Raw genomic sequence first — 13,811 nt, forward strand, 5'->3', positions numbered from 1 at the left:
AACTACAAGTCCCAGGATCCCTTGTTTTTAAGTGTGAGTTCACTTCCCTAACCCTACCCTTTGCAGTAATGTGTGCTGTTCATGGAACTACAATTTCCTGCAGCCCCGTGGAGAATGAGCTCCTTTCCACCCTTACTTATGTACTACAACATATCTCTAATATATTTTCATAATATTTTTTTTATATTATTATCAGGGTGAAATTTACGTTTGAAAACCGGCCACTAGGGGTCTCCCTTCTAGTGCCCGGCTTCAGCCTGGGGTGATGTCACGCCTGAATTCGGACCGATGCCAGCCGGGCAATCGGTCCTAATTCATTTAGGCTGCGCTTGCTCCCTGCCTGTCAATCAGACAGGCGGGAGTGAGCGCATTAAACGCAAATATTTTCATCAGGTGTCTATTTCTATGCAGGCTACTCCTATACTCCTCCTCCCTGGGTAGCACATGTACTGCTAAACAGGGAGGAGCAGACCCCGGAGCAGCCTGCCCTGCGATACGCTGATCATCTATGCTGCGCTCCCGACAGGATCGCAGCATAGATGAAGTGAGGGCGGAAGTCGGCAACCAGCAGGCGTCAGTCACGTCGCACCTGCTAGGGAAGCCGGCTTCAGGAACAAGACCGCACAGCAAGCAAGAAGACCAGAAGATGAAGGCTATGTAAGTCCCCCAAAAAATTTTTAAAGGCAGGGAGAGGGTTAGGGATAGATTACCTATAGGTAGGGACAGAATAAAACAAAAATGAGATGGTGGGAGCTACTCTTTAAACACCTGAACAGTGATGTAATGTTTCAGGCACACTGCAACCTGGGAAAATCTGAGAAAACACTAATTTTGTGTGCTGCTAAAAATAAATATTGAGGCAAAGATCACATAATAATTCCAATACCAGCCATTAAACACATATACAGACACTATATCATAAACTAAACTAATTTTACAGCCTCTGTTGTACAGTCAAATAAAACAAATCCTGGAATATCCCTTTAAAGCCTACCTATATTACAATATCATGTTTTTGTTCTGTTCTGGTTTATCCAGTGTACAACATTATCAAATAGGGTAATCCATTGCATGTATATTTCACATGTATAAATTCAATTCTCTCATAGCTTGACGCTAGGGACCTTAACACTATGCACATTATAGTGCTTCTTCTCTATGTGCTACAGTTAAAATGATGGTGCACTGTATAGCTTTAGATATAGATCTCTGTTCCCTCTGGTAATTACCAGGGCAGCTCACAATTGAGGATAACATGGGATGAAAGCTCATTGGAGCATAAACGGAAAAATACCGCAAGCTGCATCTATACTAAGCCTGGCAATTGTACTGTGGTACCCCAAGTGGTTGCTTGTGTTCATGCAGTCGCATCACAAAGACAGATTTACCAGACAGATATTTTGACTAAAACTTATCATTATGGAAATAATAATATTTATATAAAGTGTACAGTGTGAACAGGGGAATATTAGCTGCTATTTTAATGTTTAAAGGTGGCATTGCATATGAGAAAAGACTAGCTGATAATACAGCAACCTTTACAGCTCCCATCAGAAGATGCACCAGCTTTCCAAAACTCTTGAATCCAGAATTTGCCTTATTATGTGGCACTATGGGCAAATGGCATGTATTGCTGCAGCTATAGCAGGTTTGCCATTCAGGAGTCTTGGGAAATTGGATACTCTGACTGTATCAATATTATTTGTCACCCAATGGTCCCTGAAACTGAAAAAGGTTTAATTCACCTAAATACAAACGATAACAACCAGGGATGTTTATTTTAGGATATATATTTTTTTTTTTAACTGGACACTGTACTCACCTCTCATAACAAACCCAAAGCTGTTCCCTTCTTTGCACAAGGTGATCTCCAATGTCTTTGGGATGATGGCAGCATTGTTATCTGGAGCTAGGAAAAAAATACTGTGAACCTTGTAGGAAGGAGAGATATAGATTTATCCGCATTATCAAATGCATCAGTATCTTCATCCTCCCTGTCTTGCATGGTCCCAGTTATGTGTCTAATGTTTTATCATCTGATCTGTGACAGGATTGCAGGGATATGTTATCATCAGAACTGCGCAGAAATGGGCCTTGACTTCAAGCAATTAAATATCAGCAAAGACCATGGGTAATCATGACAAGCCTTTTCATGAAAATCATAGAGGGGTCCCTTTCTCTGGACCCCCTATATTGGCCACAAAGGACAGGTGCTGCAAAAATGTACTTGTGTATTACACAGTTGTCTATTGATTATCGTAAACATCAAATAACACTCTATATAGGGGGAGATTTATCAAAACCTGTCCAGAGGAAAAGTTGCCCAGTTGCCCATAACAACCAATCAGATTGCTTTATTTTTAACAAGGCCTCTGCAAAATGAAAGAAGTGATCTGATTGGTTGCTATGGGCAACTGGACAACTTTTCCTTTGCACAGGTTTTGATAAATCTCCCCCATTATGAGGCACTGACTAGCTTTCCCACCATCAATACCTAGTTGTTCCAATAGCTAGGGGGTTTGCTTCATTACAAACCCATTTAAGAATACAGTTTAATGTTCCTTGATCTTTGTGAATGCCCTGCAGCCTTGTGCTTTGACATAACTCTCTAGTACTCTTATAATTGACAATATACAATATATGACCAAGACCACTAATAGTAACAATGAGGGGAATTTATCAAAGCAGGCAGTGGTGCATAAATTGGCGCAAATGCACCAAAGCAAATTATCCTGCGACTTATTGACAGAACCAGAGCAAAAGCAAAAATCTTGTTGGCTACTACATAGGGAAGTTTGCCCGATGTCACTTTGCAGTGGTATTGAATTTATCATGGTGACTAAAAAGTCACATCGTCCATAAAACTACTGCACACGAAAGCAAACTTTTTCCTTGCTTTCTGACGGCTCTTACCTAAGCATTTCCAGCTTCCAGAATCATGCAGAAGAGGCCGGGTCGCGCAGCACAGGAGCCGTCAACCCTGACTCCGGTCCCGGCGGCGACGGCTAAAGGCTTAGCTTCCTCTGCACCGCTTCGCTCACCATGGCCCGGCCCCTCCAGCATGATTCTCAGTATTCCTCCTCCCAGCAGTGCTCAGTGCTGGGAGGAGGTGGTGACTTAACCCCACCTATGGCTGGACGCCGTTAATAAACGGCACAACCGTGTCGAGGGTGTATGAAGCGAGCTCAGGAACTGAGCTCTCTTCATACTGGCTGATGCCGGACATCAGCAATCCGTGTGATGTTCGGCATTAACACTTTAGACGCCGTGACCAACACTGATCACCACATCTATAATGCCTAAAACATATGCCGGTAGCTCAGTGGAGCTGATCGGGACACCTGCGGCAAAAACCGCAGGGTCCCGATCAGCTGAGGGGGCGAACAGAGGTTCCCTACCTGCCTCTGGCTTGTCCTATCGGTGCTCCAATGATGCTGCAGCCTTAGCAAGCTGTAGTATTGGAGCGCCGATAACACTGATCAGTGCTGTGCTGTAGGCGCCTATAGCATTGATCAGTATCTGAATAGTTCCCATAGGGCAGTTATTTCTTAATAGTGTGTCTGCAGCTGTTACTAAACTACAACTCTCAGAATGCCCTGAAAGCCTTTTTGCTGTCTGGGTATGCTGGGAGTTGTAGTATTGCAACAACTAGAGGCACACTGTGTGGAATTAATTACAAAATTCACCAAAAGATAGTTAGTAATAAATGTGATTAAACCCTACACTAAATAAAATTTTAAAATCACTCCCTTTTCCCCCCCATATAAAAAAAAAAAAAAAAAAAAATGTATACTAAATTAAACAAATATGTGAAATTTGCAGCATGCGTAAATGTCCAAAATTTTACAATCTAACATTAAAGGAGTAGTCCAGTGAAGATAAACGTATCCACTATCCAAAGGATAGGAATAACTTTGAGATTGCGGGGGGGTACGAGCTCTGTGACCCCCCCCCCCCCCCCACGATCTCCTGCACAGGGCCCCAGCAGTTTGCCGGAAGCTGACGTCCGACCCCCGGCACACTCCCTCCATGTATCACTATGGGGAACATTGAGGGGCGCGTCAGCCGGGACTCTGTGCGGGGGTCGACACACCCCCTTTTCAGCCAAATGCTGCGGCCCCGTGCAGGAGATTAATTTTTTTTACTCCTTCCCTTCTAAAAATCATAACGCTTTAAATTTTTTACCTACAGACCCATATAAGGGGTTGTTTTTTGCGTCACCAATTCTACTTTCTAATGACATTACTTATTTCATAATATAATCTGCAGCGAACCAAAATTTTGTGGCCTCCCGTTTCTACGCAGTGCACTTTTTGTTAAAAATGACACCTTATTTTTATTCTGTAGGTCCATAAGGTTACAAGAATACTTATTAGAAACTGCATGCACATTCTTATAAGAACTTGCTTTCTGAGGTGAGTTTTCAAAGTTTTACTTTCGTGCACATCATTTATTAATCCCGTGGGACATTTTGATAAATTAAGCACACGAAAGCAAATGCAAAACAAACCAAAAAGCTTTGATAAATTCCCCTCATTATGCTCATTTACTTACAGACAGGGGGAAGCTCATATTCTACTTCCAGCACCACTCTCTCCCCCACATTCTTAAGCAGGCTGATAATCTCTTCATGGCGCAATTTTGTCAGGTTAATGCCATTCACAGACTTTATATAATCTCCGATATTCAGCTGGTCACTTCTGTAGAAAAAAAATATAAATGGTTATGAAACTAACTGCAACTCAAAAGAATCACTCATAGGAAAGCAGTACATAGAGCTTACCTGGCTGCCAAGCCTCCTGGCCTCAGATTGGACACTCTGGGTTTGCCATCCTTGTCTGTGCCCCCTGAGATGGTCAGTCCCAATGTGCTGCCTTCTTTCTTGATAAGCTCCACAATGGTGACTCCACGAAACTCTTCTAAAAATCAAAAGTTATAATAATGATGAATCTTTCCCTCCCTCTACAAAGGTTGGGGCAGGTTGCTTTGCTGATAATGTGTTGAAAAGTAGAATTTTTTTTTTTTAAAGAGCATAAAACACATGTACATTAAATATAAACACAACATACGGTGCGGACCAAGCCTTATCATACAAAACATTGTAGTGCAACTGCAATGGTCATAGAGAGTTTTAGTTTACAAGGATCCGGTCAATCATGATACAAGCCAAGCTGCCAATACCATGCACCTAGGTAGGACTATAACCAATAATAATTTTTTTCTATATTATATAGGATCCCCTTAAAAGTTAACAATTCTATGTAGCCATTTCTGTTTTTGTGCAAACTGGTTTTGCCCCCCATTTCAGCTCCAAAGTTGTCTTCACTCAACTTTCCAAAGGTCCTGAAGAGCTAATTTGGCCTAGAATACATTTGTGCACTGGGAAATAGGAGGACACAATCTCTTAAATGTGTGTACCCACAAGCCTGAGGGCACATGCATGTGTGTTTCTCAGCATAGACTGGAGATTAAATTCATTTCCCAACAGAATTTTGACTGGAATGTAGTTTTCACTTTAAATTATATTAATATTCATTGACCCACAAAAATCAAAAGGTAAAAAAAAGCAATGAAACTCGCTTAAAACCAGCTGGTGACAAGTTAGCCAGTGCTCACAGGAATTGCATTAGCAATCATTTAGGAGTAGCAGAGAAAGGGCACAAGAAGGGTTAAGCTGGCGCATGGCTCTGATATGATCGCTTCTGGATGACTGACTGCTCTGCTGGAGTCCTCGTCCTATCAATCTCACCTGCTGCTGCTAGAATTATCAGCTGCCCAGGCCAGCTCCTCACATGCCCTGCACACACGTCTTTATATGACTGCAGATGGCACCTGCAGGGATATTAATGCTTTCTCGCTGTGGTTTAATTTCTGTCCTGACAAAAATTTCAATTGTAGTTTCTGGGGCCCTGCTGCTCCTAGGCGACTCGCAGAGTCAGGATTATTCAGGAAAGGTAAGAGAAGACATGTCAGAAAGTCACCAATGCCTCTAAAGCTGAAGATGTACTGAAAACTGTACTGTTAGCCTAGGGGGTAAGAGCTCACATACTAGTGAGGCAACCTGACACAACTTTAAATGACAATCTCTAATACGTGCTTCTCTTTGACTATGTTAGTGGCACTGCATTGCTAAGAAGTGTAAATAGGGTCCTCTCCTTGTGTTGTTTCATGCCACAATCTCAAACCCACCATCCCAATGCAGATGGATATGCATTTTTTATCCTTTCACATGACTCTTGGGCCCCTGTGCAGAATAACAACCCTATACCCCACCCTCACCCTCCATAGAAATGGTGGAGGACATCACTTAGCAATGGCTCCATTTAGTTGCTCCATTGGACCATGACCCTCACATGCATAGGGAACCTGTCACATTGACCATGGTGTCTGATCTGTAGACATTGTGTCTGATCTGTAGATATTGTCATGTCCACACATGGGTCTGCATGTATAATGTTACAGGTCCATTTAGATGCCATTTTAATAGTTTAAAAAATAGTCTGAACCATAATGCTTTCAGGTAGGGTGCCACATTATAGGTTCTCTTAGAATGAGTGAGGTTGTCTACCAAGGCTGAAATAACTTGCCCCTACCACTGCCTGCTCTGTCCTGGGGAAGGGAAATGATAAGCACTTATTTTAGACTTAGGGAAGTGGTTGGTAACCAAAGTGTAAAAGTAAATAGTCAATATAAAGTTAACGGGTTCATTGGATACTTACCTGGAATACTTTGACGTCTCGAGACAAGTGCAACATCATTTCCGGACAAGTCTTTGTTTCCTTTGGAATACGGCCCATCATCTAAAACAACATATATGAGGAACCTTAGACTATAGAACAGGACTGAATAATAAGAAATAGATTCAATAAGCTGAATCTGTAGGCAATATGGTTCATTTGGGCAGCATAAAAAATATATATATATATATATATATATATATATATATATATGTATATATATGTATATAGAGAAAATCATATTCCAATAAGCATCCAAAACATTTCATTATGCATTTTTCAATCTTCCTGAAGAAGAAATTGTAAGAGAAACGATGGCTAGAAAATACCCATCTACAGGAAATGATGTTGACTTACACAAGGGTCCCCTACTAAACCTCAATTATTCCTGGGGAGAAAAAGCCCACCACAAGATCACCAGGCCCTTTAATAACAGACTAATAGAATTTTAGGGTTCTTTACTGCATTCATTTATGCAGAATACTGCTAGTCCACACTGGTGTGGAAATAATGGAATCATTAACTTTCACAAATCTAACTGGAAAAAAAAGAGTCTTAAGATGACTCAATCCACTAAAACAGGAGAATAAATATGTGTTCCTTCTACAACTCCTGAGTGTCGTCCTTCATATACTTCAAGGCTAGATGCCGCAATCTGCAGTTTCCAAATCATAAAGATCCGACATGTTTTACATGGTGGGTAACTTTATGTCTCAATATCTTATGATTATCTTTTACTTTATTTTCTATCAGGCCCAAGCTAAAAAATATTTCAAGGAAACCACAAGTCCAAGGCAGCCAATTCTCCGCAGTAAAAATTACAAGTTCCAAATAATAAATTTCATACCAAACGCTCCGAGAGATTGAACTCAAAAGAGAAATACAATTGAAATACTACAATGAAACGTATAGGATAAGAGGAGGATTAATGTTGTGTATAGGCAATGTGTATGATGATAAAAAAAATCACTGCACCACATCAAAACCACTAGTACTATCTGAGAAGAACATACCTGCTACAGCACTGATTCTTAACCGGGGTGCCGTTCGGCAATGCCTAGGGTGCCGCGGGCTCCAGAGGAAAAATGAAGAAAAAAAAAACATTTCCCACCTTGGTGGAAGCGTCAGCATCACGTGCTGAGTGCTTCCGCCAGACAGGACCTGGTGTACAGATGCCGGATGGGAAGCATCCACGTCACTGCAGCGACGACTTTGGACGTTTCCCAGGAGTTAAGAAGTGCCCTATGGATGCTAAATGTAAGCAAAGGGGGGGGGGGGGGGGGAGGTAAACAGGAGTTGCAGGGGGAGGATGAATGGAAGCGGGGGATGGGTGAATGGAGGCAGGGGTGGCTGAATGGTGGCAGTAGGAGTGGTGTGTGGTGGTGAATGGAAGCAGTAGCAGGGGTGGGCGAGGTGAAGGGAAGCAGTGGGGTGGGTGGGAGATGAATGGAAGCAGGGTTGGCTGGGGGTGAATGGAAGCTGTGGCAGTGGTCGGTGGATTTATGGGGAGGGGGTGAATGGAAGCGTGGGTGGGTGTTTGGGTGGGTAATGGAAGCAGTGGCGTGGATGGCTGGGGGGAATGGAAGCAGTGGTGTGGGAAGTGAATGGAAGCTGTGGCAATGATGGGTGGGATTATGAGGGGTTGAATGGAAGCAGTGTCTGGGGGTAAATGGAAGCAGAAGTGGGTGGGTGATGGGTGAATGGAAGCAGGGGTGGTTGATGGGTGAATGGAAGCGTGGGTGGGTGGCGGGGGTGAATGGAAGCAGTGGTTTGGGTGGCTGGGGAGTAAATGGAAGCAAGGGTGGGTGGCTGTTGAGTGTATGGAAGCAGTGGCAGGGGTTTATGGCGTGGGTGAATAGAAGCAGGGGTGGGTGGATGGGGGTTGAATGGAAGCCAGGATGGGTGGGTGAATGGAAGCAGTGGCAGGAGGGGGTGAATGGAAACAATAGGGGGGGGGTGAATGAAGTCAATAGCGATGGGAGGCAGAGGCAGGAAGCAATGTGGGTGGCTACAAACAGCATGGAAGGCAATGTGGGTGGGTGGGTGATTGGGAGGCAATGTGCATGGGTGGGTGGGTGGCAATGTGACTGGCTGAAAGCAATGTGGGTGGGAGGCTGAAGGCACAAGGTGTGAGTGGCTGGTTGGAGGCAATAGTGGTGGGTGGGAATCTGGAGGCAGTAGGGGAGTATGAAGGCAATAGTGGTGGGTGTGTGGTGGGGTCTTAAGGCAATAGTGATGGGTGGGTGGCAGGGAGTCTGAAGGCAGTAGTGGTGAGTGGCTGGGAGCCTGGAGGTAATAGGATGGGTAAGAGGCTGGAGGCAATATGGGTGGTTGAAAGGCTGGAGGCATGTGAAAGAGGTTGGTGGTATTTGTGTGTGGGAGAGGCTGGAGGCATTTTGTGTGTGTGAGACAGAGGCTGGAGGCATTTGGGGGATGCTGGAGGTATTGTGTGTGTGTGTGTGTGTGTGTGAGTGAGTGAGAGAGAGAGAGAGAGAGAGAGAGAGAGGTTGGAGGCATTTGCAGGGATGCTGGAGGCATTATGTGTGAAAGAGAAGTTGGAGGCATTTGGGGGCAGACTGCAGGTTACTGCGTGTGGAAGAGATGTTGGAGGCATTTGGGGGCAGGCTGAAGGTATTGTGTGTGGGAGAGAGGTTGGAGGCATTGTGTGTGTGTATGATTCTGGAGGCATTGTGTGTGTGTATGGGAGAGGCTGGAGGCATTTGTATGTGTGTGTGGGGGGGGGGGGTTGAGGCTGGAGACATTTGTGAGGAAAAAGGGAGGATGATACTGGAAAAGTGCGGTGCCTAATATATGTTTGTGTTGCAGGTTCTCTGGTGAAAAGATGTGCCTGGCCGGGACCATGACGGTCCGGGCCAGATGGAGAAAACAAGGGAAAAGTGAATGACTACGATCAGAGAAGATGTCATCTGTAAATCCTGCATATAGCAGCACTGTTATCTACATAGCTAACAGATATTTAGGTGTTGTGTATTGCTTCCTTTTAGCCAATGTTTCGCGTGTGTTGAAAGTTATTCGGTAGGTGTGCCCCACGGAAAAAAAAAATTCCAAGTGGTGCCCCGAACCAAAAAGGTTGGGAACCACTGTGCTACAGGGCTATTGTAAGGACCCTTTCACACTATATAGTTGTTCTGTTAAAAGATCCGTTACAAACTTCCGTTAGAAAAGCCATGTTAAACGGCCGTTACACATTCCCATTCAAGTCTATGGGATTTTTTTATTATCCGTTAGGCACCGTTATAGCCCATCATGAATAATGGACGTTAGTTTTGATGGAAGAAATAACGGCACACGCACTAATTTTTCTTCAAGAAAGGGCTAAATTAACGGCCATTATTTTAACCCCCCCAAGCGCTTCTATAGATCTTGCCCCCACAGCGCATTTATATATGTTCCCCCCGCAGCACATATGTATATATATATATATATATATGTTCCCCCCGCAGCGCATATATATGTTCCCCCCCACAGTGCATATATATGTTCCCCCCCCCCCCGCAGCGCTTTCATATAGCCCCCAGCAGTGCTATGAATGAAAAGTATTCTACAGCAGTGCATCGAGCCAGCGCGATGTGCTGCTGAAGGAATAATTTTCATTCATAGCGCTGCGGCGGCATTTGATTATAGAAGCGCTGTGGGGGCCAGACCTATGGATATAAATCTGACCCCTGCAGCGCATCTATATACAGATGCAGCGCTATGAATGACAAGTATTCTTTCAGCAGCACATCGCGCCCGCCAGATTCACTGCTGCAGAATACTTTTCATTCATAGCGCTGCTGGGTGCTTATGATAGTGCTGCGGGGGGGAACATATACAAATGGGGGCAAGATATATAGAAGGGCTGTGGGGGCCAGAAAATACCCCCCAATTCTTTATATCTTTCCCCAACGCAGCACTTCTATTTGAAACCCTACCGGGAGCCCTGATTGGCTCCTCAGTACTGGCCATTCAGGGCTCCAGGCGGGGAATTTAAAAATTAATGTAAATACATCGTACATCGCAGGGGAGTGGAGCATGCCGCCTGCTCCCCTGTTTAATAACTTCTAATCGCATCGGGTCTCAGAAGTGAGACCCGGTGCGATCAATCCCTCAGCCCCTGTACTACAACCCCCATCATGGAACAAAGTCTGTTCCATGATGGGGTAGTAGTACAAACACTAATATAGCCTCCCCAGCCACCTACAGACTCCAGCAGCCAGGGAACTTCAACTCCCATCATGGAAAGACGTCTGTTCCATGATGGGAGTAGTAGTCCCGGCTGTGGGAGTCTGTAGGCAGAGGTGTTAAAATGCTGTACATGAGGGATGTTATAACGGGTTTTAACAGATGAATATTTATTCAGCCGTTAACACCCGTTATTTCATCCATTATTATATATCCGTTTTTACACAGAAAACGGATGTTTAATAACGGGTGAATGCTCATAGTGTGAAAGGAGCCTAATAAGTTGTCAATTTTTTAGAAAAACAGGACTTGCACAAACGAGACTTTTTGATGCTTAATTTGCTCTCCTCTTGGTGTGTATATTGGAAGGTTTTTCAGCCAGTGAAGAGATCCTACCCAGAGGAGGATGCACTAATATGCAGATGTGTCCTTTTCCAACTCATCTCTAATCTCAACATACAATAAAAATAATATTTATATAGCACCAACAAGTTGTACAACACTTTGATATTTGTCTTGCTTTGTACTCTCAAAATTGTAGACATATTAAACACTATATCGTCAAACAGGAGTGAGGGCCCTGCTCGAAAGAGCTTAGAATCTATAATACATGCTGTGAGATGACCAGCTTTTCACAAATAGGCAGCGCGCCAAAGTTGGCACTTTATTCACCCATATGCATGTAACGTTTGTACCCTCATACAGGGCTATTTGAAAAAAATACAAATAAAATTATAAGTTTCAATTAGACCATGTGTGCAGTTCATAAGGTCTTCGTTCTACAGATAAAAGGAGCAAAAAGACGCCTTAGGACATCATGGCTGAGGATGAAAGTTCCTCCTACTGTAGACCATGAAGATAAAAGAGTCCAGTACTTACAATACCCACAGAGGTACAAAAATAAACAGGGAGGTTGTCACAGCTCTGCCCCTCTTATTGTTATCTATGATGCTGATGAGATTCTGACCTGTGAAATTAAGAACTAGGAATATAATCACCCCATCACCCAACTCTCCTGTATTCAAGAGGGAAAGGAGCACTGTCCAGGGATACTCAACCTCCTTCCCTGTTAAAAGGATGGCAAAGTAAACATTTCATATTTATAAGTGGCAGCTGGTTATCCTTTATCCTTTGGGTACTTTGGCTTAATAGAAAAACTGTTAATGGCACTGCTGTGGGCACACTATGGATGGCACTGCTGTGGGCACACTATGGATGGCACTGCTGTGAAAACATTATGGATGGCACTGCAGTGGTCACATTCTGGGAGATACCACTGTGTGGGGCACTATAGATGGCACTGTGGTGAGAGGACACTCTTGATGGCACCATAGGCTGGGGCAGTGTAAAAAAATTTTTTTAGGTATCACAAGGTATTTTAGGTATTTTTCCCATGTGGAAGCTATGAAATCATTATTATTAGACAGAAAACAGATTTCCAGGTAAAGGATAGATTGTAAGCATCACGTCTCCAAACAGTAGTAATTCACTACAGGAGACAGCAGCTCAGTGTAACATAAACCATCTACAGAAAGCCAACACCAACCAGTCACAGGCACCAGGCCAATCTTTAAATAACCTGTTGAAGCAGAAATCTGCAGCCATGACAGCGCTGGCATTACTGCCATACCAAGAACCCTACACCCAGGGCTTCTCTTTGGTCTAAATGTATTCTCACATGCAAGAGAGAGCAAATCATGTTTCACAAAGAGAGAATTTAACCCCTTGCTGATCATCTACACCATCATGTGATCACATACAGAATATTATCAGGCACAAGGACATCTGCACATATCCCCTGTATGAGGGCACTGACCAGCCACCAGGGGGCCTCATTTTGATTTTTACTTTGGGTTTCTTTTCCTACATGTACAACCAGAACAGTTTCATGAATACAAATCACGTACAATTCAATAACCATAGCCAGAGGAACATTTGTCTTTGACCATAGACACTCTGAAAAACTATTACCAGCTGCATACCCAAACGTGGTTTAATTACAAGAGGGCCTTGTTACTTTTATTTATTTTATTTTTGGTTCATTTATTATTTTAATTATTCTTACTTTGATATATCTGTCCTTTCTCTCTAATGCAACAAGAGTACCTTTAAACTGTAAACATTTTTAACAAGTAATAAATAAACGTACTTTATTAATACAAGTGTATGTGAAATGTATAAATACGCACCATAAACAGGATATAGGTCTATTGCATTAGGGGCAAATATTATATACTGCAGCATTTTTTTTTATAGCACCACATCATTTGGCATTGCCATAAAGATATTGCGCACATACGCATACAATAGTAGTGTATACCACTATAGATATAACCAAATATCTCTAGATATGTCTGACCGTGTAGCCTAGAGGGGCTAACCCAACTTTTTTTTTCTGTTAATCCAATAACTAAAGCCACTATACGAGGAAAGTTCTTTATAAACTCTGAATTAAAGTGTACATGTCCTCAAAAAAAACTTTTTATATAATGTAGATAATACAATTATATGTATAATTGTAATATACATTGGTTAAAAAATTTGTATATTTTTGTCCCTACAGTTATTGTTTGTGTTCTTCTATGAGGAGTCCAAATACTGGAAGTGTGGGTGGACAAGCAGGGCTCTGTACACTGAGGCTCTATAATATGCTCCTGGCTCACACATCAGGATGATTGAAAGGCCAGCAGTCTGCACAGAGCCCTGCTTGTCCTGCCCTCACTTCCTGTATTTGGACTCCTCATAGAGACACACAGGCAATAGCTGCAGGGACAGCATTTTTTCACCCAAAAATATACACAATTTTTAATCAATGTATATTACAAATATACATAAAATGGTATTATCTACATAATATCAAAAGTTTTTGTTGGCGACAGGTATACTTTA

General features: G+C 43.0%; 1 protein-coding gene across 7 annotated transcripts in view; it reads right to left on the reverse strand.

Annotated features, from left to right (window-relative positions):
* GRIP2 (glutamate receptor interacting protein 2) overlaps nucleotides 1-13,811 on the reverse strand; it is a 528,084-nt gene that overhangs the window by 81,408 nt on the left and 432,865 nt on the right. For all 7 annotated transcript variants that reach the window (XM_056524926.1, XM_056524923.1, XM_056524925.1 and 4 more), the window contains 4 exons: nucleotides 6,720-6,800; nucleotides 4,784-4,919; nucleotides 4,555-4,700; nucleotides 1,823-1,909 (listed from right to left, as the gene is read on the reverse strand). In XM_056524926.1, coding sequence (XP_056380901.1) covers nucleotides 1,823-1,909; nucleotides 4,555-4,700; nucleotides 4,784-4,919; nucleotides 6,720-6,800 — 450 coding nt within the window. The remainder of the gene's footprint in view (nucleotides 1-1,822; nucleotides 1,910-4,554; nucleotides 4,701-4,783; nucleotides 4,920-6,719; nucleotides 6,801-13,811) is intronic.

The sequence above is a fragment of the Hyla sarda genome, chromosome 6 (genome assembly GCF_029499605.1).
Source record: "Hyla sarda isolate aHylSar1 chromosome 6, aHylSar1.hap1, whole genome shotgun sequence".
Classification (NCBI taxonomy): Eukaryota; Metazoa; Chordata; class Amphibia; order Anura; family Hylidae; genus Hyla; species Hyla sarda.